This window comes from Scleropages formosus, chromosome 11 (assembly GCF_900964775.1).
Source record: "Scleropages formosus chromosome 11, fSclFor1.1, whole genome shotgun sequence".
Taxonomy (NCBI): Eukaryota; Metazoa; Chordata; class Actinopteri; order Osteoglossiformes; family Osteoglossidae; genus Scleropages; species Scleropages formosus.
In genome coordinates, this window is record NC_041816.1 from 1,203,902 (window position 1) to 1,227,895 (window position 23,994).

At 46.2% G+C, this 23,994-nt stretch overlaps 1 protein-coding gene across 1 annotated transcript; it reads left to right on the forward strand.

Moving 5' to 3' along the window:
* Nucleotides 1–270: 270 nt before the first annotated feature.
* scamp2l (secretory carrier membrane protein 2, like) lies at nt 271–13,141 on the forward strand. Its single transcript, XM_018752750.2, has 9 exons — nt 271–430; nt 4,375–4,452; nt 4,968–5,054; nt 5,232–5,337; nt 6,845–6,973; nt 7,314–7,473; nt 7,960–8,061; nt 10,052–10,169; nt 12,219–13,141. The coding sequence occupies exons 1-9, from the start codon at nt 374–376 to the stop codon at nt 12,363–12,365; spliced, it is 984 nt and encodes a 327-aa protein (XP_018608266.1). The 5' UTR covers nt 271–373; the 3' UTR covers nt 12,366–13,141.
* Nucleotides 13,142–23,994: the final 10,853 nt, after the last annotated feature.

Sequence of the window (23,994 nt, forward strand, 5' to 3'; positions counted from 1 at the left end):
AAGTTGTATCCATAATATATTACAAAATCAGGCAGATATATCATTTTCAAATATTTTTGTATAAAACCTATTAAGAACCAACATAAGTATATACGGCGTTTCCTTTACATTTATTGAAGTTGAGGGGAATTATAGTCCAAGTAACCTACTATGCACTCCAAACGGACACTTTAAGACCGGTTTTAAAAATATCCATTTACTGATTCAAAAGTATGGCTCAAGTATACAATAACATGAGGAAACGTGCGTCACAGCTGCGCCTGCGCACAAAGCTCGCTTTGCGGAAGTGGCCTGGAGAGAAAGCGCGCATCCGACGGGAAAGTTCATTAAAGCCACAGCAGTGTTCGAGTGAGCTGAGGACGCGCAGCGCACCATGGCGGCTCCTGACAAAAACCCCTTTGTGGATCCTGTGGATATCAATCCTTTCCAGGTAAGAAATCTCTCTCACGTTATGCTAAAAGTGGACGTAATTTCACTTTGTCAGGGAAAGAAGAAAGAAAAAAGAAAAAGAGCGCGGCATCTCAAACCTGTTGAGTTGGTTTCTCTGCCTGGTTCCGCCAACTTTGCGTTGTTGTGGCCACGTGGTGTGAGTGACAGATGCTTTACCCAATCATTTTGCACGAAAGTGATTTCGTAATGAGGAGCAAGGGCGGGAAGGAGGGGAGTCACGAAGTTAGATTGTTGGCCTTTCTCTATTTCAATATTTCAATTTTTGTTGGAATTTATTTTCGGGGGGGCGCGTGGGGATCGCACAGTTCAGCAGTGAAATGGTGTTAGTGTTGTTTCATGAGGAGTGAATGTTTTGATCTGGGACTCAGAGTGGTCGTTTGTAGCTAAGCCTAACTAACTTAAGGCTCCAGCACTGCAGCAGCAGCAGCAGGTGCACAGCTGGGTTTGTGCTCCAGTCCCACCACTGCACCGCTGCTGGTGTCCCTTTTTCGAGCAGCAAAAAAAAAAAGTGGAGGAGCAGCAGCTCCTGGCTGACGACCTTCCTCACTTTCTGAGCCTATGTTTATATAAATATAGTCCCTGAACTTTATGTCCAAGTAGTCTTGAAGGAAATGTGTCAAACTCAAAGGAAGTATCTTATGGAATGTGATATAAGGACAGTGAAATGCAACTGGAAAATAGAATGAGTGTGAAATAGTATTAAGTACACAACTGTGCATCGTCTTCCGATATTAGTTAATTGGAGAGCTTAGGGAATTTACATTTCTCCAGGAACGATACGCGAAGCGCATGATTATTACAGCAACAGAAAGAGACATTTGAATGCACACGTGTGATTCTGTCACGGAAATGACGCATTTAATGATTAAATTCAAAGCTACAGCCTCAGTCCCTTTTCAGCTGTAGTTCCAGAATAGCTACCATCCAGCTTTCAGCACCTTCTTGTCCACACTTGGCCTTTTTTTTGTATTCAAACTGTGAAATGTGTATAGCGATTATGTAGGTAGTGGGTGCGGGCGAAACAACAGGAAACGCCTAACAATATGACGCCGGGCCAAATAAGGTCGGAATAGGCGGCACTTAGTTTATTTTTTACCTTCAAAACCTCTCGGAATGCTGTCATACAAGTTCCGAGCGGTGTGGTGGGTCATTGCGCCATTCTATTCTTCAAGAAGAAGAACCTCCGCTTCCTTGAGGGGTGAATAGAAGGAGGTGGAAAGCAGCTTCCCATAAAGCCAGGTTTAGTGGTGTTTAGCTGTGATCGCTGGGGGGGGGGGAGAGAGTCCATGGAAGCAGGTATTACGTTTTTTAGCAGTGTATATGGCTGCATATGATATGGCGCCACTGTCATCCTGTAGTATGGGGACATCGTGGTGGAGCAGCGTTTTTTTTCTTAACCGCAGGGATCATCTGGTCCTATCAAATGACCTATTTCCGTGGCAGTTCTCTGTAAACGTAAAGAATTTTGCGACGACGGCTGCACATACGTCGATCATTTCAGATCCCCCACCGTGTGTCGTGTGGCAACAGAGATCATATTGTGCGTTGAAGCCTGAAGGCACCCAGCAGTTTGTCTTTCTCCACATTATATATCTGCGTGAATGTAGGAAATAGGGTGAAAGCCTAGGTGACTCTTGGGCCATATTAATATAGCTCTTATTATGCTCTTGACATCATCATCAGGTAACGAATGAACGAACGAACCAATGAATGTTTGTGCCCCGGTCCTGGATGCGACGAGCTGTTTCCGAATGGCAGCCGTGCCGTAAATTGCAGCTTTTGTCGACGCCGGCTGGGTCGCGGAGGTGCCGATTCACTTTTTGTGCTCATTTTTGAGGCTGTGCTTTTGCTTTTGTGGCATTTAGCATCTATCTATAATCTATCCTTTCGGTGAGCTCCAACTTGCGACCGTCGCTGTTCTTCTTTGTCCGTGTTTGACGTACGGCCCGCTGTCATTTTTGAGGCCCTTCCCTTTGACGCATTAAATAATTTTGCACTTAGTTTCTGAGACTGACGCGCCCACGATTGAGAAACGGAGTAGTTGGCACCTTAAAGACCTTTGCAACGCTTTTGGCTCACGTCACGTTGCTTTGAAAGCTCAGACTAAAGTGAGAATTGTCAGAGCTCTTAACAGCTGAAACGGAAGTGGCAATCATTTGTAATTGTCATTTAATCGGTACAAAGATGAACTTTTTCAGTGTGTCGCCTCCCTTTGGTCGTCCTCTCCCTGTACGTGTGTATATTTATGTGCGTTTCACCAAACGCGTTCGGTGTGTCTGTCTTCACGGGAGTCCAGAGTCATTCTTGACGTGAAATGCGAGGCATCCCTTGTCATCTCATGACTCCAGGAAAGTATATTGCCCTTTCTTTAATCTCACTTTTAAAAACAAAGATTTGATCTGAAAGTGTCCTTGGAGAGTTTCAGCAGTTGCACTTGCGGTATTGAGAAAAGAAATGTTGGTTTGCGGGGGCGCGGCGGCGCAGCGGGTTGGACCGGGTCCCGCTCTCCGGTGGGTCTGGGGTTCGAATCCCGCTTGGGGTGCCTTGCGGCGGACTGGCGTCCCTTCCTGGGTGCGTCCCCTTCCTGGGTGCGTCCCCTCCCCCTCCGGCCTCACGCCCTGCGTCGCCGGGTTAGGCTCCGGTTCCCCGCGACCCCGTACGGGACGAGCGGTTCGGAAAATGTGATGTCGGTTTGTCCTTTTCCCCAGGAGACAGTGCTGTTGGCAACTGCTGGGGACTAAAGCTTTTCATAGTGAAACACTGTTCCATCCATGTGGTGGAAAACAATGTTGTTGGTGCATGATTTGTGCAACTTTTTTGGAATAGGTTGCTTTGACTTCCCATGTGGAGTAGAGGACTAGATTCCGTTCTTCTCGCACCCGGTTACCAAATAAAGTGGCCTTTTTCACACGCGCCAAGTCATTTAATTTCGTTCAATATTCAAATGTCCCTCATAGAGCAAATCACTCGTTGATTGTTGTGAATACAATGAAATGTATAAAACGAAACAGTGGAGTGTTGACTGTCGGTTCTTTTTATGAAGTACATGTCGTATCAGAAAACACAACGTCACTGAACTGGTTGTGAAGTGTCTGAGGTGAGAGGCTTTTGAGCTGAAAAGGCACAACTGATCTGTACAAAAAAAAGAAAATCTTACAGCAGTTTAATCACTTTTTGCTGGTGGAGGTGTTGGTAAATAAACCCGTTTGAAGAAGTTTCAAACAGTTTTCGTTTTGCTTACCTTTTAACTATATTTAAATGGACATTTGCATTCTGTCACGTATGGCCATTTGAATTTTTGTAGCCCCGAGTTATCGCTTTCTAAGAGTGCATTGTGAACACGAATATACGAATGTCCCCCGTAGAGCAAAATTCCTGCACGGTGCCTCTCCTCTCTTTGTCCCACATCCTTGCGTGGGGAGATGCATCACTGTAACTTGCAACTACACTTTGAGGCGGCGGCGGACTTGTGGCATTTGGCTGTAGAAACGCACCTCAGCATTGTGGTGGTGTGTGCTGAAATGAGCTGAAATTCTCCGCTGCAGATGACACGCACCTCCTGTCAGACTTCAAGGCAATCCCGAGTGATCTGGTAGCGCTCGCCACTAAGAAGTCGAGCCAAACCTGTCTGGGGTAATTGTCTTATGACGCAAGTTACAACAAGAGCGCCAGAGCACCACAGCAGCTAACGGCGCGTGGTAAAATACATGTAGGCGGTGGCTGTGATTACGGCTCGTCGTGCAGCAGTCGGAGCCTGTTTTACTCTGGGACAGCAGTCATATCCCTTTGTTTAGAAGAGTGCACAAGCTGCGACTCTGAAAGGCCTCTTCTGACTTCTTGAAGATGGACTATTTTTTTAGCAATCCCATGTTCTTGTTTGAGAAGATATTCAACCCATCTCCCTTCATTCAATCTGCGTAACAGGATCCTTCAGTCACTCAGGTGACCGGCAGCGGCGTAGAGCGTCTCGACGAATACAACCCGTTCACCGAAAGCACCCTGGTAAGATCCTTTCTGGTTAACCCTATATGTCAGTATAATTCCATTTGGAACAGAAGAACACGGCTTCCTTTTCTCATTCTCCACATGTGGTTCACGTACCGGGGTTTCCCCAGCCCTCGCTAAGCATTGTGGTACCGCCGTGTTTGCTCCGCTGCCCGCAGAGATGCCATAACAAGGGAAAAATCTGTTTTAATAGCGGTAACTTCACATATATCGACCTACAAGTATACATTTACATTTGCTTTCTTTCATGGTATTTCTATCTGTTGGAATTGTTTTTGGAAACCACATGACACTTGTATTGTCATTTTGGCCTTTTGTTATAGATGTATGGACGGATAATTTTTTTATTTTTTTTTTTTTTTAAAGACTGTTTGATCCTAAAGGAAATGATAGACAAGTGTAGCAAATCTATTTTTTTCTGTTACAATATTTTCTTCATTTTGTGTTTAAGAGCACCTAGACCTTGGATTCAGTTCTTTCTCAAACATACAGAATTTCTCTCATCTTTTCAGAGTATCCAAAACAGCACCACCATCCCTATCTCAGCAGCGCAGTCCCAGCCAGCAGTTCTTCAGGCATCGGTGAGCCCCAGTCCACAGGTGAGTGCTACCTGCACTTTCAAAGCTCTATGTTAATTAAAACAAAGGAGTAAGTATGATGCCGAGATCTTTGTGTTGATCTTAGTGTCATTTGTACTCGTGAGCATGGTGCAGTTCACCTCCCGAGCAACCCGTTCTGATGGGGTTTTAAGGCTCATCGCTCTGCTTCTCCTGCAGGCTAGTGCCCATGCCGACCTGCTGAGACAGCAGGAGGAGCTGGAAAGGAAGGCGGCTGAGCTCGATCGTAAAGAGCAGGAGCTGCAGAATAGAGGAGCCACTACAGGTGAGCTCTTCCCACCCTTCTTCTTTTCCTCCTCCTCCCGCTTCATTTTCACTGGCAGAAGCAGTCCGCTTTTCTCAGCAGTACTACATCTTGTGATGCCTGGCATCACGTGACCTCCTTGTCGTTTGCACTGTTCATTTTGCACTCCTACAAAAGTTGCAGTATAAAATTGGGGCCAATGTGCAGGTCATACTCTACAAGCTGTGCGTGAACGTTTTCAGTTCTGAATGTGCAAACTGCACATGTGCTGCGGGCGCATGAAGGTTGACTCAGCAGGTGTCACAGGAAGTTCTGTGGAGCGACTTGGGCAGAAAGCACGGTAACAGCATGGTAAAGCACGGCTTCTTAATGAAAGATGCTGAGCTTGGGAGCTCTACGGCAGCTGTTTGGGATGTTACACCGTTGTCAGCAGACGTGTTAAATGCCCTTAAAAGTTCCAGCTTGCGTGATTCAGCTTTCAGTTTCTAGTTGTACAGTCGTGGCTGCTTGTGCACTCAAAAATGCCATGTTGAACCTAAAAGTACAGCAGAGAAGATTAAATCGTATGGCATTCACTATTTAGCTGGATGTTAAGATATTTCTTCCATGTTTCCATACACTGAATCCTCAACATGTGGATTCAATCGGGAGTAGACACCTGTTTGGAACTTCATTCGTTCCTAAGTCCAGCTGCTACATCCCAATCAGTAAAAGTTTCATACAGATATCACTCAGTTTCATCATGGGTTAGGTGCAGCATTAGTCCGTATCTGGCCACTTTGTTTTTCTTATCTGGACATTTGATAAAAGCTTAATTTCCATTATTCATTTAGCAGATGCTTTTCTCCACAGCGACGTACCTCTCAGCGAAAATAGAATGTGTGCATTACGTTAAGAGAAAGAGACATAGCTGCAGACATGTGATTCTTAAGAAAACCTAGTTTGTTACAATGTTATACCTTGCTGGGTAAGTTTTTTGTTTTTAAAAAAAAAAAAAAAAAAAGAGGTTTGGGATGCCATGAGGCTTATTTTAATGTTTTTAACCTGAATTCCTATTTGATGCCACTTGCCGACAGATTCATTTTACAAACATGTGCAATGCTCATCATCTTGTTTCTGATCACTGTGTAAGTCAGGTGAATTAACCCAGTCCCACAGTCCTACTCTGCTTGGGTGCATTTTACTGACAACTAGTTTGGATGTGGAAACTATTTGCTCCAACAAACAAATACGGTGTGGGTGGGGAGTGAAAAAATACGGCGGACTGGCGTCTCATCCTGGGTGTCCCCCCCCTCCCCCTCTAGCCTTATGCCCTGTGTTGCCGGGTTAGGCTCCGGCTCGCTGCGACCCCACTTGGGACAAGCGGTTTCAGTCAATGTGCGTGTGTGTGTGTTTTAATACCTGCAATGAGTGTTAAAAGCCATAATGTTGGATTTATAAGTCATTAAAGGCTTCTCCTGATAAATGGTTTTATTAAAGTTGTTATAAAAGTAATCAGCATTTTGTTTGTTTGAATTTCTCTCCATAGATAAAGAAAATAACTGGCCACCCCTTCCGCGGTGCTTCCCAATAAAGCCGTGCTTCTACCAGGACTTTGCTGTAGAAATTCCTCCTGAGTTCCAGAGAGTCTGCAAGATGATGTATTATCTCTGGATGTGTAGGTATCCCCGTGGTGTCAAGTGGGACAGTGCCATAGTGTTCTAGAGCAAGGTACAAAATATGAACCGAATCAGTAAAATGTGAAACTGTGTAAAGGGGTGAAACTGTGGACCACTTTGGAAAAAGTCTGACTGAACAAGAAAATAATGGGTAAATAATATGGTACTCATTACTTTACTACACTTACTGGAATTAAGTTTCTGTTTGATGCTTCGCTGTTGGTGCAGTCAGTATTAAATTATTCCTCCATTCATTGATCAATAGTACTGACATTCACGCACAAGCCCCCATTATGAGTAGTCGTTTAATTTGTAGGGTTTTTTCTGCTCACCTTGCAGTTCACTGTGTGACGCTCATCCTCAACATGCTCGCCTGCCTGGCTGCCTTCACTGTGAACTCCGCTAAAGGCGTGGACTTCGGACTGTCCATCCTCTGGTTTATTCTCTTCACCCCGTGCTCTTTCCTCTGTTGGTACAGGCCAGTGTATAAGGCCTTCAGGTGAGTTGTTCCCCAGCGACTTCAACGCTGCACTAAATTGTACTGGGATTGACCCATTTCTACAGCAAGAGCCGCATAACTCGCTCACACACCGAGGGTAAATGAGTCCCTAATTTATCTGAACCACATGTCTTTGAACTGTGGGAGGAAACCAGAGCATTCCAAAGGAAAACCAGGCAGACATGGGGAAAAAAATGTAATCTCCACACAGTGAGCCAGATTCAAACCCGTAGCTGTGAGGCACCAGCGCTACCGGCTATGCCGCTGTGTTGCCCATGCATTAGTTGTATAAATTTGGGAAAATGTGCTTTTTTTCAGGTCAAACACTGTTTAAAAGAAAATTCCCAGTCTTATCCTGAAGTTCAGGAGTTTGTTTTTTTTTTTTTTTTTTAAAAAAAAAAAATTTAGAAACTCTGGTGAAATGATGCCTTTTGTCTCTGCATTAATGTTGAACCCTGCATGTGCCCTGATTGTTGTCTTTCACAGGTCCGACAGCTCTTTCAGTTTCTTCTTCTTCTTCTTTGTCTTCTTCTTCCAAGTGGTGGTCTATATCATTCAGAGCGTGGGCATCCCCAGCTGGGGGAACAGGTGAGTCCTCAGTGTGTCTCCGTCTTGCACTCCTCTCTTACTGTCCATCTAACGGAGCGATGCCTTGTACCCGCTGCCGTGTCCTCCTTCCAGGGTGCTGTTGCTCCATTAACCCAGCCATCACATGACCAGTGGGTCTGTCTGTCTGTCTGTCTGTCTGTCTGTATTTTCCCCTCTGTTTTCTTTACAACCTGCTCCTAGGCTTTTTGTGTGAGTTTGATTGGGATTTTGCCTTGTATTCCTTAGAGAATTCACACTGTGTGTATGTGTGTTTCTTTGCTCTTGGTACATCTGAAAAGCAGGGACTCTTTTACTGTAGTAAATACTTTCTGTATTTTTTTAATAACGCAGATTCTGAAAGGAGAGAAATAAAAATTGTGTTGAACAAATACAACTAGAGGAATATGTGTAGATGGATCTTGAATTTTTTTTTTTTTTTTAATTTGGGAAGATTAAATTAAGACTCTTACATGTCTCTTTTTCCATGCTTTCTTAAATATCCCCCTTAAGGAAATATTGTTGATACTGTAGGTTTATAAAATTAGGTCTGGTATAATAAAAATGGGTAAAATTTTAATTATTCTGGATTAAATCAAATAAAAGCAAGTGCTTGGTGAACCACTTTTCTTCCCTATGATTTAGTAGGAAATATGTTTGAGTATAATTTTAATTTATTCATATGAGACTGTCTGTCTTAGTGTTTATAATGTCCCTTAAAGGACACATTTGATACAGCTTAATTTACATTTATTAGTTTAGCAGATGCTTTTCTCCAAAGCAACGTGCATCTTGGAGAACAACACAGTGTAATACATTAACAGAGGGAGAGATTTGGATGCAGACATGATTCCTGAGTACAATCTGTTTGTCTCATACCGCCATATGGACCAGTGTACTTTACACATGAGGAGATGCATATAGTTCTTTCACACACACACACACACACACATTGACTGAAACCTCTTATCCCAGGCGGGGTCGCGGCGGCTAGCCAGAGCCTAACCTGGCAACACAGGGCACAAGGCTGGAGGGGGAGGGGACACACCCAGCACGGGATGCTAGTCCGTCACAAGGCACCCCAAGCGGGACTCGAACCTCAGCTCCGCCAGAGAGCAGGACCATAGTTTTTTCAGTTCTTAAATAAATTGTGAAGAATGATTAAACAGATAACAAACATGTAAATGTTTATCTAGCTCTTAGGAGATCAGGGGAGAAGTAGGTCCGAAAGATATGACTTTTAAGTCCCTTCTCAATGTAGAGAGGGATTCAGTAGTTCTGTGTGAGAGAGGGAGATCAGTCCACCACATTGGAACCAAAAACCTGTTAGGAAATAGTTTACTTGCCAGTAAAACTTCATATCAGAATGACTGACTGCCCTTGATAAAGGTTTGAAGTGATAAATTATTCTGAGACCTGTGTAAAGGTTGTATTTATCAGGAAAAGCTCTCTTGATTTTCCTAATAGCCTCTTACCTGTATATGGTAAATTGAATTAAATAATTTAGTTATTTGTAAAGTGTCTGAGTAGGTATTGTTTAAGACAAATTTCACTCGTCTCATACTGATGTGTAATGCAATATAATGTAAGTATTAGAACGTACAGCCCACCTTACTAAGTTTCACCTAGTCAGGGGCTGCAGATATCATAGTGGTTAGAGTCATGCACAAAAAGGATCAGGGTTTGAACTCTGCTTCTGTTGTATTACCTTTGAGCAAAGTATTTATCCTGAATTCTTCTGTAGAAATTACCCAGCTGTGAAAATGGGTAGATAATTGTTATTAATGCAATACATAAACCAAAATATGTTTGAAGAAGTGTCAGCTAAATGAATTAAAAATTACTAACATCTAGATTGATCTGATGTGTGAAAAATGTATTTAATTGTTAAACGAGTGTAATTAAATTTGCTTCTTTGTAAACAGTGACTTAATTTCAAGTCATCACTGGATAGTGCCTTTTTATTGTTTCACGCTAATGTTTGTGGTTGTAGTGGTTGGATCACCTCCATATCAATGATCCGTTCAAACTTGGGCGTGGCCGTCGTGATGATGGTGGTGGCCGGATTCTTCACAATGTGTGCTGTGCTCGCCATCATCCTCCTCAAAATGGTATGTGTCTTACTTCACTGGAAGAACCTATACTGCTCTGCTCTCTGTTTTTTCTTGGTATTGAGTAGAATTGATTTCCTGACAGTGAACAGACCAGCAGTGTGTAAGATGATGCCTCTTTGACCCTCATGTGGTTTATGTGCATAGTATTCAAAGTCAGTGTGTTGTGACCAGTGTGAAAGCACACAGTACTGCTCGATATTGTAGCATTGTTATTACTGTAGTTGCACTTCATATTTAACATAGAGCAGATCAGTGGCAACAGAGGTGCATAACAGGTGAGAAGTGGTGTAAAGTGGGAGAACGGTGTTCAGCAGTGCGGACATTACCACGTACACTGCCCGGTCCAAAAAAAAAAAAAAGTCACCACCTGGATTTAAGAAAATAGGTTGGAGCCTTCCACCGGATAATTACTGCAGTGATTATTATGTTTCAGTTGGCAACAAGTTATTTAACCCTAGCTGATGCAGTGAGTAGCTTCTCATTTCTGAAACAACCGTGTCGGAAGACGTATCCTGTGGTCGTGGAAAAGATGTTACTCTGTTTCAGAAGGGTCAAATTCCTGGCCTGCATCAGGCAAAGAAAACGACTAAGGATATTGCTGAAACTACTAAAATTGGGTTAAGAACTGTCCAACGCATTATTAAAACCTGGAAGGATTGTGGTGAACCATCATCTTCGAGGAAGAAATGTGGTTGGGAAAAAATCTTGAATGATCGTGATGGGAGATCTCTTAAACGTTTGGTGAAATCAAATCGTGTATTAAAAAAAAAAAAAAAAAAGTAGAACTCACACCTATGTTTAATAGTGAAAGTAAGAGCATTTCCGCACACACAATGCAAGGAGAACTCAAGGGATTGGGACTAAACAGCTGTGTAGCCTTAGAAAGACCACTCATCAGTGAAGCTAATTGCAAAAAAGGCTTATGTTTTCTAGGGAGCATAAAGATTGGACTCTGGAGCAATGGAAAAAGGTCATGTGGTCTGACGAGTCCAGATTTACCCTGTTCCAGAGTGATGGGCACATCAGGGTAGGAAGAGAGGTGGATGAAGCGATGCACCCATCATGCCTAGTGCCTACCGTACAAGCCTGTGGGGGGCAGTGTTATGCTCTGGGGTTGCTTCAGTTGGTCAGGTCTAGGTTCAGCAATGTTATGTGCTCAAAAAATGAGGTAAACTGAGTATACTGAATGACCAGGTTTTTCCATCAATGGATTTTTTTCTTCCCTGATGGCACGGGCATATTCCAAGATGACAATGCCAGGAATCATCAGGCTCAAATTGTGAAAGAGTGGTTCAGGGAGCACGAGACATCATTTTCACACACGGATTGGCCACCACAGAGTCCAGACCTTAACCCCAATGAGAATCTTTCGGATGTGCTGGAGAAGACTACCCAGCGGTCTGACTCTCCCATCATCAATACAAGATCTTGGCAAGAAATTAATGCAACTCTGGACAGAAATAAATGTTGTGACATTGCATAAGCTTATTGAAACGATGCCACGGCGAATGCGTGCCGTAATCAAAGCAAAAGGCGGTCCAACAAAATTAGTGTGACTTTTTTTGGCCAAGCAGTGTACATTTTGTTTCATGTTTAGTGTCATGTATATTTTACAAGTATGGTGCTACCTGAGCAGGCAACATGGGACATCACCTCCATGATGGTGTAACGATTATTTGTAAATCTCTATTTATTTTGCTGGGAATAACCTTGTTTAGGTGTCATCTCTTGATGTGTTGTTTGTTTAATCCCTGCAGGGAAATTCAAGTACAGTCCTGTCCTTTATCTTGACATTTAAGATGGTAGTAACCTGATCTGCTTATTTCACTTGTTGATAGTTTTATTGTTGACTGTTTTTGTCAGTTCATAAACTTGTGTGCGTTTCTTTATTACAGTAATTCAGGTTAAGAGCAGGCTGTGTCCTTGGCCTCTAGACTGCCTTAATACCCAGATGAACTGGTGACAAATTGCTATTCGTGGCACCTGGGGCTGTACCACTGACTTCCCACAGCAAAATGCCCTGCTGACCCCTCTGTGACCCTACAGGTTCACTCCATGTACCGGCGAACGGGCGCCAGCTTCCAGAAGGCCCAGCAAGAGTTCTCAGAGGGTGTGCTGACCAACAGAACCTTCCAGACAGCCGCCGCCACTGCAGCCACTTCTGCCGCCCAAGGTGCCTTCCAGAGGAACTAGAGCCAAGCCAGCGTTCCCCTGTGGACCTTTAAGAGTGTCGTTCTGCTCGTTCTCCTCCTCTTCTGGCTCTTCCGTCAGCTCCGAGAACATCAGACGGGAGACCTTCCCAGGGTGCGTAGTACACGCTTGTGTGTTCCTTGCCTCAAACATGCTGGTCAAGGCTTGGAGTGAAGCCCTTGCTCTTTAGTCTGCATGGGTGCAATATCAAAATTTAATTTTTTTCGGGTCCCGTTAAGTGATGTGGAAAACTTGAAAGGGGTTCTTGGTTTACTTTTATTTGTGTTAAATTTCTCCTGTCTTCTATTTGCAATACGGTGGTCTTTGGGAAATGAAATGTCAAAGATAGGGCAGCTAGTCCATTAAGAAGTAACTGTTTCAGGAAAGGAAGCATAATTTACAGCATTGCTGTAAATATTGGTGATGAAGGCACTAATTTTGAAGTAAGACTTTTATAATGGTTTGGCAGTTGATAGACACTAAAATCTGAAGATGGACTGTTTTATTTGCTGTTGCCTTCCTTTAAAGCAGGAATTGGTTTTTAAACTATAATGAAAACATTACCAAAAATAAACGAACAAGTTTTCCAGCTAGGAGTATTTCTTTTCCGTAATGCAGATGCTTTTTAGTATGTCATTTATACACATTTGTGCATGTGTCACATACAGTTTTCAGCTACATGAAGTCTAACATGGAGCTTTCCCTTGTGACAATCACAAAATGAAACAAATGTGGAATAAATTTATGCTGCCTAGAATTTTAAGCGTATTGTACAGCTACCAAACATTTTAAATATGATTAGTTGTTGTTGTTGTTGTTTCATTATTGATATTTTGGTACCTCCTTATTATGAGAATAATATTTTGGGCTTAGATCAGATAAATTGTGTTGTTTTTCAGCATACTCATCTGCAGTGAGTGGTATTTTGTATCATAAAAGTTGACCTGGTGTTTTTTTTTTTTTTTTTTTTTTTTTTTAATTAAATTAATGAAGTGACCTTTCAGGTTTAACTGTCTTAAAGAAAATGTTGTTTGTGTCCAAAAGTTCAGGAGGTAACCTTTTTAAAAAGGAGGGGGGGGGGGGACAGTAACTGAATTGTTTATAGCTGTATGACTTTCAAACGCCCTTTGGTCCCCCACCTAAAATTTCTTTTAGTTCCAACTCATAACTATATTTTTTTTTTTCCCAGAAAATCACAAGAAGGCCTTAACCGTAACAAGGTATCCGGACATATTGCATAGCATTAACAGAAGTTCTATACGGATTCCTTCACGAACACACTGGTTTCAGCTACATTAAAATTATCAAGTTAAGGGCATAAAAACTCAAATCCTCTTCTAAACAGCTGTTACCCAAAATCGTGGTAATCCCTGTTTTTCACATTAATCCCCATCTCCACCCATGCTTCTTGAAAGAGACAGTGAAGACCTTAATTCTAATGAAAGACCACTGTGGATCAGCAGATTAGAAGCTCAAGATGATTTCAGCCTTTTTGTTTTGGTTTGACAACATCCCTTTTTAGGATTAAATTTATCAGAAGTCAGTCTGATAGTTTTTGGGAATACCAGCCCCTTCCTAAATTTTCTGGCAATGATTTTTAGTGTTGTAGCTGAATGCTTTCCATTTAAGTTTGGCCACGTTTCTTCTAACCTGGTATGTATTAATATGTTGCTGGTTGACATATTGCAGTGCGAGACACATTTTACCACTTCTTTGATTGCGTCTTGCCAGCAAAGTGATGCATCTCTGCATGGAGCCTTTTCTCTGTCGGCTTCGGTGGTATTTTTCACGAAAAGAAACGCGTCAAAAGTTAATGACAGCTTTGTTGGAAGAAGAAAAAAGATGAGAATGATCCATAATGGAGGGAAAGTGTGTGGCTTTGTGGTTACATGCTATAGCTGTTACACGCATAGACGTTTTTGCTCGCTGTACCCGTTTTCTTTTTTTGTCGTCTTTGTATTTATAGTTGAGTCATTTCGCTTAAGGTGGCACTGAAAAGGTGTCGCCATGGACACCAAGGCCCCACCCTTGATGCCGCAGCAATAAATAAATAAGACGTAGCTGGTATTTCTTAATCTCTCCCTTCATACATCAGCGTCATGCTGAAAGGAGTGAATGTTCACCTTTCGACGGCGCAAGACTTTTGAATGAGGGGGGGAGGCTGTGAAATTTGAGCTGTACATTTTTTTCTGTAATGTAAAATACTTTACCTGAATGTATTGAAGTGTAACTGTAACTGCTATAAAAAAGAGAACTTTGTTTCCTGAAATAATTAAATGGGTTCTTCTGTGTGCCGTGTTTTATTTGCTCCCTGCGCGTACAATGTTCGGTGTCTCACCGCTGCCCACAGAGGGCATTCTCCACCATCCGGTAAACACATCCTGTCTCTTTGTTTCTATTAACATATTGTAATGTTCTTTGTTTTAACAGTACAGTAACGATGCCGTTTAATATGGGCTGTCTTCCTTTGACAGAACTGTGTGCAGTACATTAGCTGCATCTGCAAGTGGAAGTTAACTCTCCTGAAATATAATAGTTTATACTGATATAGCAAATGTTTTTATCGGTATGAACTATATTTATACTGCATAAGATTTTTTACATCCACGTTTTATTTTGTGTGATTAAAAATAACATTTATAATAAGGTACTAGTCCTCACTGTAGGGTGTTTAGTAATTTCTACGGCCGTGCTAATGCCGTAATGTTAAGTGGATTAAGAGAGCGGATGTCGTAAGTCGGCGAGGATTGCTGTCACCTGTGTCAGCTCCTGCCTCTGTTGAAATAAACACGGGATGTGACACGCAAACTATTTTGAGTAAGCGCAAAGTCTATATTCACGGTGATTATTTTAAACGCTCTTGTATTTGTCTTTCGAGGTCCGTCCGTGCGTCTCATCTCAGCGGCCCTGTATTTAGTTCCCCTGCGTACGGCCGCGCTGATGTGTCCCCCGGGAAGCTGCCTGGGGTTTGACGGTCGGAAGGGCTTTTCCTCCTCGCCCGCTTCCTGCAGGCGGTGCGGCAGCAGACGAACGGCTTCCGGGGTGCCGGAGGTGATCTGTGGGGGTCTCGCACCCGCGAGCCCACTCTTCTGCCTCTCTCTATCATTCTTGTCCCAGCTGCCAGTGAGCTTCTTGGTCACTGCTCACCGCTCTATACATAGTCTGTGTGTTTGTGGAAAAGGCCTAAGCAAACACTCTTGAGGTTTTTAACTTTCTCCCTCTTTTTTGTTTATTGGTTATGAACAACCACCTTTCCAGCGAGTGGTCACGGTGGTCCGGAGCCTACCTGCGAAGCATGAGCCTTGAAACGGTACCACCGTGATGGGACATTGGTTCATGGCAAGGCAGTCTCTCTCTCACACACATGCAAAAGCCATGAAAACTATGGTAACCTGAGAAAAGCCAACAGTTTACAGTCAGATCTAATAAAGGAGAAAAACTGATGCATTTGATTAAATTTTCTTGCAGCGCTGGATGCGAGGAAATGGTTCACCATCTCCATATAATAAGCCTGTTACCCCAGTGTCCCTTATGCCCTGGTGATTCGGGGGTGATTCGCATCCGGCGTCGTGTCTCTCTGCCGCTGCGGGTCAGGTGGACAGATGTCGGTTCCGCTTGAGGAGATGTGGGAGCGCGTCGCGTCCCCCCCTCTGTGCGAATGAGCCTTTTTGTCGATGCGATTTGCCCGTGTGTGGTGCCTGCCTGCTGGCAGCGTACGCTCCAGCGATCCCACCTGCTCGCCCTCGGTCCGGCCCGCTCCCGCCGGCTCGGCGTTCTGTTGAAAGCCGCTACCTGCCGCGTGGGTAAAAATACAGCGGAGATGTACCCGTGGCCTCTTTATGTCACACTAAAGTGGGATTGTACCTGTATGCAAACATCTTTGGGCAGCTGCACAAACTTATATAGAAATAGTTACTGCTGCTGTTAAGTTGTGTAGCGGACGCAGTACTTCACAGCGAGTATAACCTGCGTGTGTAGAGCTGGCTCTTGTGCAGGTGAAGTGTCTTCCCGCAGGTAGGGCAGCAGCGCCCTGCAGACGCAGGCAGAATTGTGCATGCGCACTCTTCTCCCGGACTGATGCTCTTCTGCTTTTGGGAATGGGAAGTGACGCCGATGGGAAGAGCGGATACGATACGAGGACTGATTTGGTTCGAGGGCCGGGCGGTACGCGAGAGCCATTCTAACTGATCCCGCGTGAGCGGGTTCGTGTGGCCCGTGGTACGTGTTTGGCCGTGCTCCGGTGACATCTAGACCCTGTAGTCATTAATAATAAATATTATATGTCAGCTTTATAACATTCCTACAGCTCGTATTTGCCGGTCCCTTTTCGCCGTTCTTTTGTTCCCTTGCGGTTTTTGAGACGGCAGGGATGAGCCGGTGCGCCGTTTGGGCCGGGTTGGAACAGCAGTACTTTAATTGCCCCTTGGTTTTTAGGGTAGTCGACTGAAAAGTTAGTTTTTTAATAAACCTCCTGCAGCGTGCGCCGTTAGGCAGAGCCGGTCCGTTTGCTTTCCCTCAAGACGCATACGAATGTGACGTGCCCCCCCAAGTCGCCTTTGTCCCTCTAATCCTCCATCTGGAAGCGAAGATCCCGAGTTCCCTGGGGCCGAATCCCAAAAGCTCAAACGACCCGAAACGAGTAGTCGCATCTCTGGGTACGCAAGTGCGGGGGCTAAGAGGCTTTTCATTATGTACGCTCTGCCAACACCGTACGAAAATCCCCTTGTTTTTTCTTGTCGGTGGGAGAAAGGAAAACATTTTTTTTTTTTTTAAAAAAAAAAAAAAACTTGCGCGGTCTTAAAAACCTAGTTGCTTTCAGTAGGATTCGTTATGCATACACCGATTTTGATTAATTATGCTTGCATTGTATGTGTGTGCATTAGCCGGTATTTAGGGCCATCGGTGTCTCACGGTGCGGAATGTGTATCTTATCGTACATTTGTGTTCGTACGTTGCGCGTGAAACCGCATTGTTTCTCTAAGGGCCGAAAACAGGATTATCCCGTTTATTATTAATCATGCAGCGTGCCAGTCGGTGTAAAATGATTTGATCACTCTTATGCGGTGATTTCAGATAATTTCATATTCATGTCCTGTTTATTTTCACAGCTTTCATCTCAGGGAACAAAACAAGGTTCCCATTAAACTGTGCAATGATGCAGCAAGATTGAAAGTACTCTAGGAGGATGTGGTTTAAAAAAAAAAAAAAAAAAGACAAAAAAGCATGGTGAGCGCGACGCTAAACACCAGACGTTCATATGTCGCAGATTTTTAGCACAACAGACGTGTGGCTCCTATTAAGAGCTCTTGATGGACAGCATTAAGGCAGTTGCTTTTAATGAAATAATATTTACATGTGTTGAAGAAATGTGGCAGATTGTTTCCCTTATTTCCAGATATCGCTATTTCTGCCCTTTCGTACACTGTGTGACCAGTGCAGCTGTGCTGAAGCTCCTCTGACCCTGTGACTTTTGCTCCTCTGCTTCAGAGGTGTGGATTGGGTGTATTGGACCGATCTCATCAAAAATCACTTTTCCGGTGCAGGGTCACTGTGATCCAGAGCCTATCCTGGACACACAGGACACGAGCGCGGGTACACCTGGACAGTCCGTTACAGGGTAATCGCACACACACACACTAAAGGCAACTGGGAATCACCAATTCACCTGAAACGCATGTCTTTGGATTTGGGGGGTGGGGGTGCTACATGGAAAGAACGTACACACACCACGCAGACGGAGCAGGATTCAAAGCCACATCTAAACCTATAGCCCAGGAGATGCGAGGCACCGGCGCCACGCACTGTGCCACCATGTCACCCCTGGACCGATCCCCGGTGAGGCCAAGGCCTTTTGAATCGAGTATTTTGGAGTTCCGTGGAGAGCGGGGACCTTCGGAGAGGTGAGTCAGGACTTGCTTTCGGCGTCGGTCTCCCTGACGGCTGCAGCTCATGCTTTTGGTTTCCCGAGTTTCCAGGCGCCGTGCCGGAATGCCGGCGCGGACTGTGGAGACGGCCCGTACGGCCCTGCAGGTAATGACCCGGACACGTCGACTCGTGGGAAGGGCAGCTGCCGCAACCCGTGTGGCTCCGGCACAGCGGCACCGCGGACGAGCCCCTGGTCACACGAGGTCGCCGACGGAACCGACGACGTGAGCTCGAGATGCGGGGTAGCGCGAAGGATGCACGGTTTGCACAAAGGATTCGCGAATCTCCCAGCTGCACTTCTGCAGGGTGCCTTGGGGGTGTTTTATGAGCTTTTGCGTGGATGGCGTGTGCGTCGCACTCCGCTTTGCTCTGTAGGCGATGCCGCTTCCGGAAAGCACACGGTACACCGACAGCAATTACCTTTACGTTTACATGTATTCGTTTAGCAGACGCTTTTGTCCAAAGCGACGTACGTCTCGGCAAAAGTACAATTTATGCGTTACATTAAGAGAAGGAGATGTAGCTGCAGACATGTGACTCGAGCAAACCTAGTTTGTTCCCTACCGCTTGCTGCACCGAGGTTCATCGATCAAGTAGGTGCATAAAACACGGGATAGACAAATCCCAATACCCTCGCATCAAATTTTCTTTTTTTTTTTTTGCCAGAGTAGCGGTTGAATAAAGGTTGTATCCGGGGATGCTTGTGGAGTTACGACGCGTGAACGGTTACGCCGTAAATGAGCTGGAGAGATTACGTTGCTCAGTACGTACACGGCAATATTTGAACATTGCTGGATTAGCGTCGAGCTCATGGGTACGGCTGCAGGGTCCCTCCTGGGATTCAAAGTGGCCGCCTTTAGGTTAGAGGTGCGCGTCCATCGCTGCCCAGGCAGACGTTAATACCTTATTGTTAGCCTGCCGTACGAAGTACAAAGCACAAAGCGTGCGCGGTGATCGCGCGTGGAAGCCCAGGGTCGGCGTGAAGTATATGGCTCCTTTCCGTTGCGCCCGAGGCCCCTCGTCGATTCCTCCCTCGAAGGAGACCCGTGGCGGCCCGGATCCCCGCGTTTCCAGGGACGCCAGATGCGTCTGAGCTTCAGTGAAATGTGTCAGCGGTAATTAAAGCGAAGCATGACTCTGCTCTTTAATTACCTGCTGCATTTGGCATGACACACTGGCCTAAACGGGTTATTAGAGATAATAATTCCTCCGGAGGAAGTTCCGCACGCGATCTCGTCTCTCGGCCGTCGGCTGCGTGGGCACGGGGGACCGCCGGGTCACGTCACCGCGCAGTAGCGCGCATCTGCTCGTTCCGAGCCGCTCTGGGACGTGTGCCGCGGAACCACCGGTGCTTTCTTCTGGATCCTTGTTTGACGGAAGCAAAACGCTCCCGGGCGCTCGTCTTCCGCGCTGCCCGGGGGACGTGGCGGAGGAGCCGGCCTAGGGACGGCCGGTAGCGTGGCGGTTAGAGCCAGTGCCTTCGGATGCAAAGGTCGCAGGTTCGACCCCCACCTCTGGCTGGAGTCCCCTTGAGCAAGGTACTTCCAGTAAAATTACCCAGCTGTCTAAATGGGTAAATAACTTGTAAATACCTTAATGCTGTAAGTCACTTTGGAGAAATGCATCAGCCAAATGAATAAATGTAACTGTAGCCCCAGCTGGGGCTGTGACAACAGGTAACACTGAGGTTAATGCCAGCTTTCACCCAGAGGGTGCCACTTGATGAATAGATCACCCTTAGAAATGGGTTGTTCAGTTATGTGTGGACTAGGATCAAGGGATCAGTTGAGTCCACATACTTCTGTCTCATGCAATCACACACACACACTAAAGGCAATTTAGAAACATCGCTTTGCCTGAAACACACATCTTTGACTGTGAGAGGAAGCCCATACAGTACAAACACGGAGAACATGCATTTACATTGATTCACTTAGCAGATGCTTTTCTCCAAAGTGACTTCCAATGGATACTATGTAGCATTACTAGCCCACACACCTATTCACCACGGTGACTTGCGCTGCTACGCTGGGTCACTCATCCATCCATCAGTGGAACACACACACACACACACACACACTATGGGGGAACCTGCACAGCATCTCTTTGGACTGCGGGAGGAAACCGGAGCACCCGGAAGAAACGCACACAGACAAGGGGAGAACGTGCAAACTCCACACTGACCCACGTCCTCTCGCACCGCCCGGGCCCCGTGAGACGGCAGCGCTGCTCGCCGTGCCACGTGCGAAGTGCGGGCGGGCTGAGCTGGATTCGAACCCGGGAGAGATGGGGCACCGGTGCTATGCGCTACTCCACCCCACTAGCAGTTTCGCAGTCCAGCGGTTTGACGCCGCGATGAAGATGTAAGCGGAGAGCTTCATGTGACTCTTCAATAAGCCAGCGGCAGCTGCGGTAAATAAGCGGATATGAAGGCAGAGCGGTCCTGGCCTGCTCTATGTCTTTCTGAAACGCGATACTGTCGTTCAGCTTTGTGCATCAGCGTCTGACTGCAGGAAGCATTTTTATATTTGGTGTTAGTTCCACCGTTTCCCTTTCTTAGCATTAAGCAAAATGCTTGGTTTCCATAAAATGATGAAATATGCATATCTTGTTAAAGGCAGTCGGCCCCGTAATTGATCCTTGGATCGACGTTTCCTTTTCCGGTCGGGTTTTAAACAAATCGGCCGTCGCCCGTATCGGCTGCATAAAAAATTAAAATTGTAATTATCTGCGCAATCGTAAGTTTGGTTCCTTTTGACAAATGGACATTTGCAATGGAAATGTTTCATGGGGCAACAGGACTTCATAAAAATGTCTGTCGAGGCATGAATAATGAAAGGAGGCCCGCGGAACAGGCGGTCGAGGCGCTCGTTGAGTTTCGTATTCTCTCGGACGTGCGACGCGCTCCCCCGGCTCAAAACGCTCATCTCCATAATTATTTTAATCGCAGGGCCTTGTGCTCGCAGTACAGCGAATGGCACATTGTAACCGCGGTGCAGATGCGGCTCTGAATGTTCCGGTAAACCTTTACGGCGCTAGAAGCGCAAAAGTTTTCTCGAGTCGCCGGCTCCCTGATGGGAGGCAACGTGAGCGCACCTCTCTCGGCCTTCGTCCAGCTGTCGCGGAGCCGTCGAGACGCCGAGCCCCGGCGTTAAGAGCATCCCGCCGCCTGCTCTCCGCTTCCGGATCCGGCGCCGTTGCGGCCGCTTTCGCTTGAATATTCCGCCGCTTTTAAAGCTCTGCCGCTTATATTGAGCGTGCGGCTTCTCTTCAGCCCACGTTCGGGGAAACGTGTCGAAGGACCCTTTGTCGCGTGAGCCGTCCCGCTGGAGATGGACCGATGAGAGCGGTCAGCGTGTTTCTTTACGTGGGGAAGCGAAGCGACGTTGCCATTTCACTCATTCGGCCGATGCTTCTCTCCAAAGTAGCTCGCGGTGTTAAGCTGCTGGCAATTATTTACCCCTTTATACAGCTGGGTAATTTCGCCGGAGCCAATCGGGGTCAGTACCTCGATCCGCAGTACGGCAGGAAATGGGACCGAACCCCGCGGCTCCCGTCCCCGTGGCGCTTGGAGCTCGGCGAACGTGAAGAGCTCCGCTTCTCCCGGCTGCCGCGCGGCGTCGCCCCGTTTGCCTGGCGTCGGCACCGGCCCGGAAGCCCGAGGGCCTCGATCGAACCCATCGCGTCGAGGCTTTGCCGGAAGCTGCGGCGGCCCGTTGCGGACCGGGGTCCCCGCGGAAGGGCGCCTGCGAGGGGGAGCCGTCCGGCCTCCGCCCGCGAACTAAACGCGCTCCCTCAGCCAGCGCCCTCCGCAGCGGCACAGCTCAGAACGGCACGGCGAGCGCGTGGCTCACGTTGGTGCAAACGTGTGGAAAATGCATCCTCCCCGCAGGAAATGCTCCTCCGAGTTATTTCTCTCCCGGGCCTGAAAGCCATAAAGACTGCAGTAATTCTTGCCTTTGTCTCGTAGAAGAAAAACGGGACTGATTCATTATCCCTTCTGTCCGTATGATCTCACCGAAAATATTCTTTCATTTGCTGCCTCCTGCAACTCCTGAAAGCGAAGGGCGTGAAAAATGTATCGCCGTGGGGGGGGGGAGCGGCTGCACGCGGCGAGAGCTCACAAAGAGCCCGACCCGCTGCGATATTTCGGCCGGCGCCTGCGGACGGTCCCCGGCCACGGGCCTCGAGCTGATCTCCACGGCGATGCTAGGCGCTCAGGTACGAAACAATTGGCTAGAACAGCGGAGCGGTTAAGGGAGCGGAGGAGGCGCCAAATGGGGCGCCTGCAGCGTTAACCGGTCGCTGCGTGTAAAGTGCAGCGGAAGGAGGAGAATGTTGGAAAAGTGCTACTGTGCAAATACACGCACTAAAACTAGAAAGTACTAGAAAGACAAACACCAATAATTTATGCTTTGGCACTTGCTCCTGATTTATGCTTTAAGAGTTAATTATGCTTTTAATTTTTGCTTTCCTAATTGTGGCACAGCAAGTAGTGCGAAAAGGACGTGGGTTCGATCCCCACTCGGTCTGTGTGGAGTTTCATGTTCTCCTCGTGTCTGCGTGGGTTTCCTCCGGGTGCTCTGGTTTCCTCCCACACTCCAAAGACATGCTGTTCAGGTTCCCCCATAGTGTGCGTGTGTGTTCCGCTGATGGATGGATGAGTGAACCAGTGTAAGTAGTGTGTCTAGCAGTGTAAATCACTGCGGTGAATAAGGTGTGCGGGCTGATGGTAACACTACATAGAGTTCATTGCAAGTCGCTTTGGAGAAAAGCGTCTGCTAAATAAATGTAAATGTTCATTCACCGTAACTTCACGAGCATCCCCATATAAGCCTTTATACAGCCGTTACTCCGGCGTTGTACGTGATTCTTTGTTTGTGTACCTTATTATAGAAAAACATTTGGTAGGAGGTTACCAGGATTCATCTATCCTGCGTTTTATGCACCTACTCGATTGATGAACGTCGGTGCGTCCAGTGGACAGTAACTAAGTTTAATAATCACATGTCTGCTGCCATGTCTCTTTCTCTTAATGTAATGTACAAATTGTATTTTTGCTGAGATGTACGTTGCTTTGGAGAAAAGTGTCTGATAAAAAAAAAAATAGATAAATACACACACACTCAAATAAATGTAACTGCTGCTGATCAGCACCTGATAATTTTCTCTTTTTTCGGACGAACAGCAGGGGTCGCTGTTTGGCCGCATTTTTCATCTGACATTCAAATCAGCTTTTTTTCATCAATTTTATCAATTGTTACTGAATATGAGTGGCAGAGAAGGCAAGGCACGCGAAAAAGCATCCCGATGCTCGCAGACCGAGTTGTTTTTTTTAGCCGGCAGGGAAAGCCGTAATGACACCTTCTACTCCCTATCCGTTCCGGATCGCTTTTTTGCATGTGCCCAGGCCGATTTTTCTGTTCTCCCTTCCGTTCTCTGCCTTCGTACAGCCTCGCCTCGCCTCTTACCGAGCACGATCAAGTCGTTGCCGGTCCTGGGTGACAGTAAAACGGAGCACTCCGCCTTCCGGCCAATAGGCCCCTCTCATTTTCGCTGGAAGCGGAGGGTTCTGCTAAAAGCTACGGAACGAAACGAACGAACGAGAGGAGCGATTTCTGCTTCGTGCCTCTGAAAGGCAGCACACGTGAGGGAACGCTATCTGGTGCCACGCTCTTGACAGCCGACCACAGAGAAGCGGCGAACG

Bases quoted from the DNA above. Each gene is read 5' to 3' on its own strand.
- scamp2l (XM_018752750.2), top strand. From the start codon at position 374: ATGGCGGCTCCTGACAAAAACCCCTTTGTGGATCCTGTGGATATCAAT. The intron at 4,453-4,967 runs GTAAGATCCTTT...TCATCTTTTCAG, and splicing joins CGTTCACCGAAAGCACCCTG to AGTATCCAAAACAGCACCAC. The intron at 6,974-7,313 runs GTAGGTATCCCC...CTCACCTTGCAG, and splicing joins GATGTATTATCTCTGGATGT to TTCACTGTGTGACGCTCATC.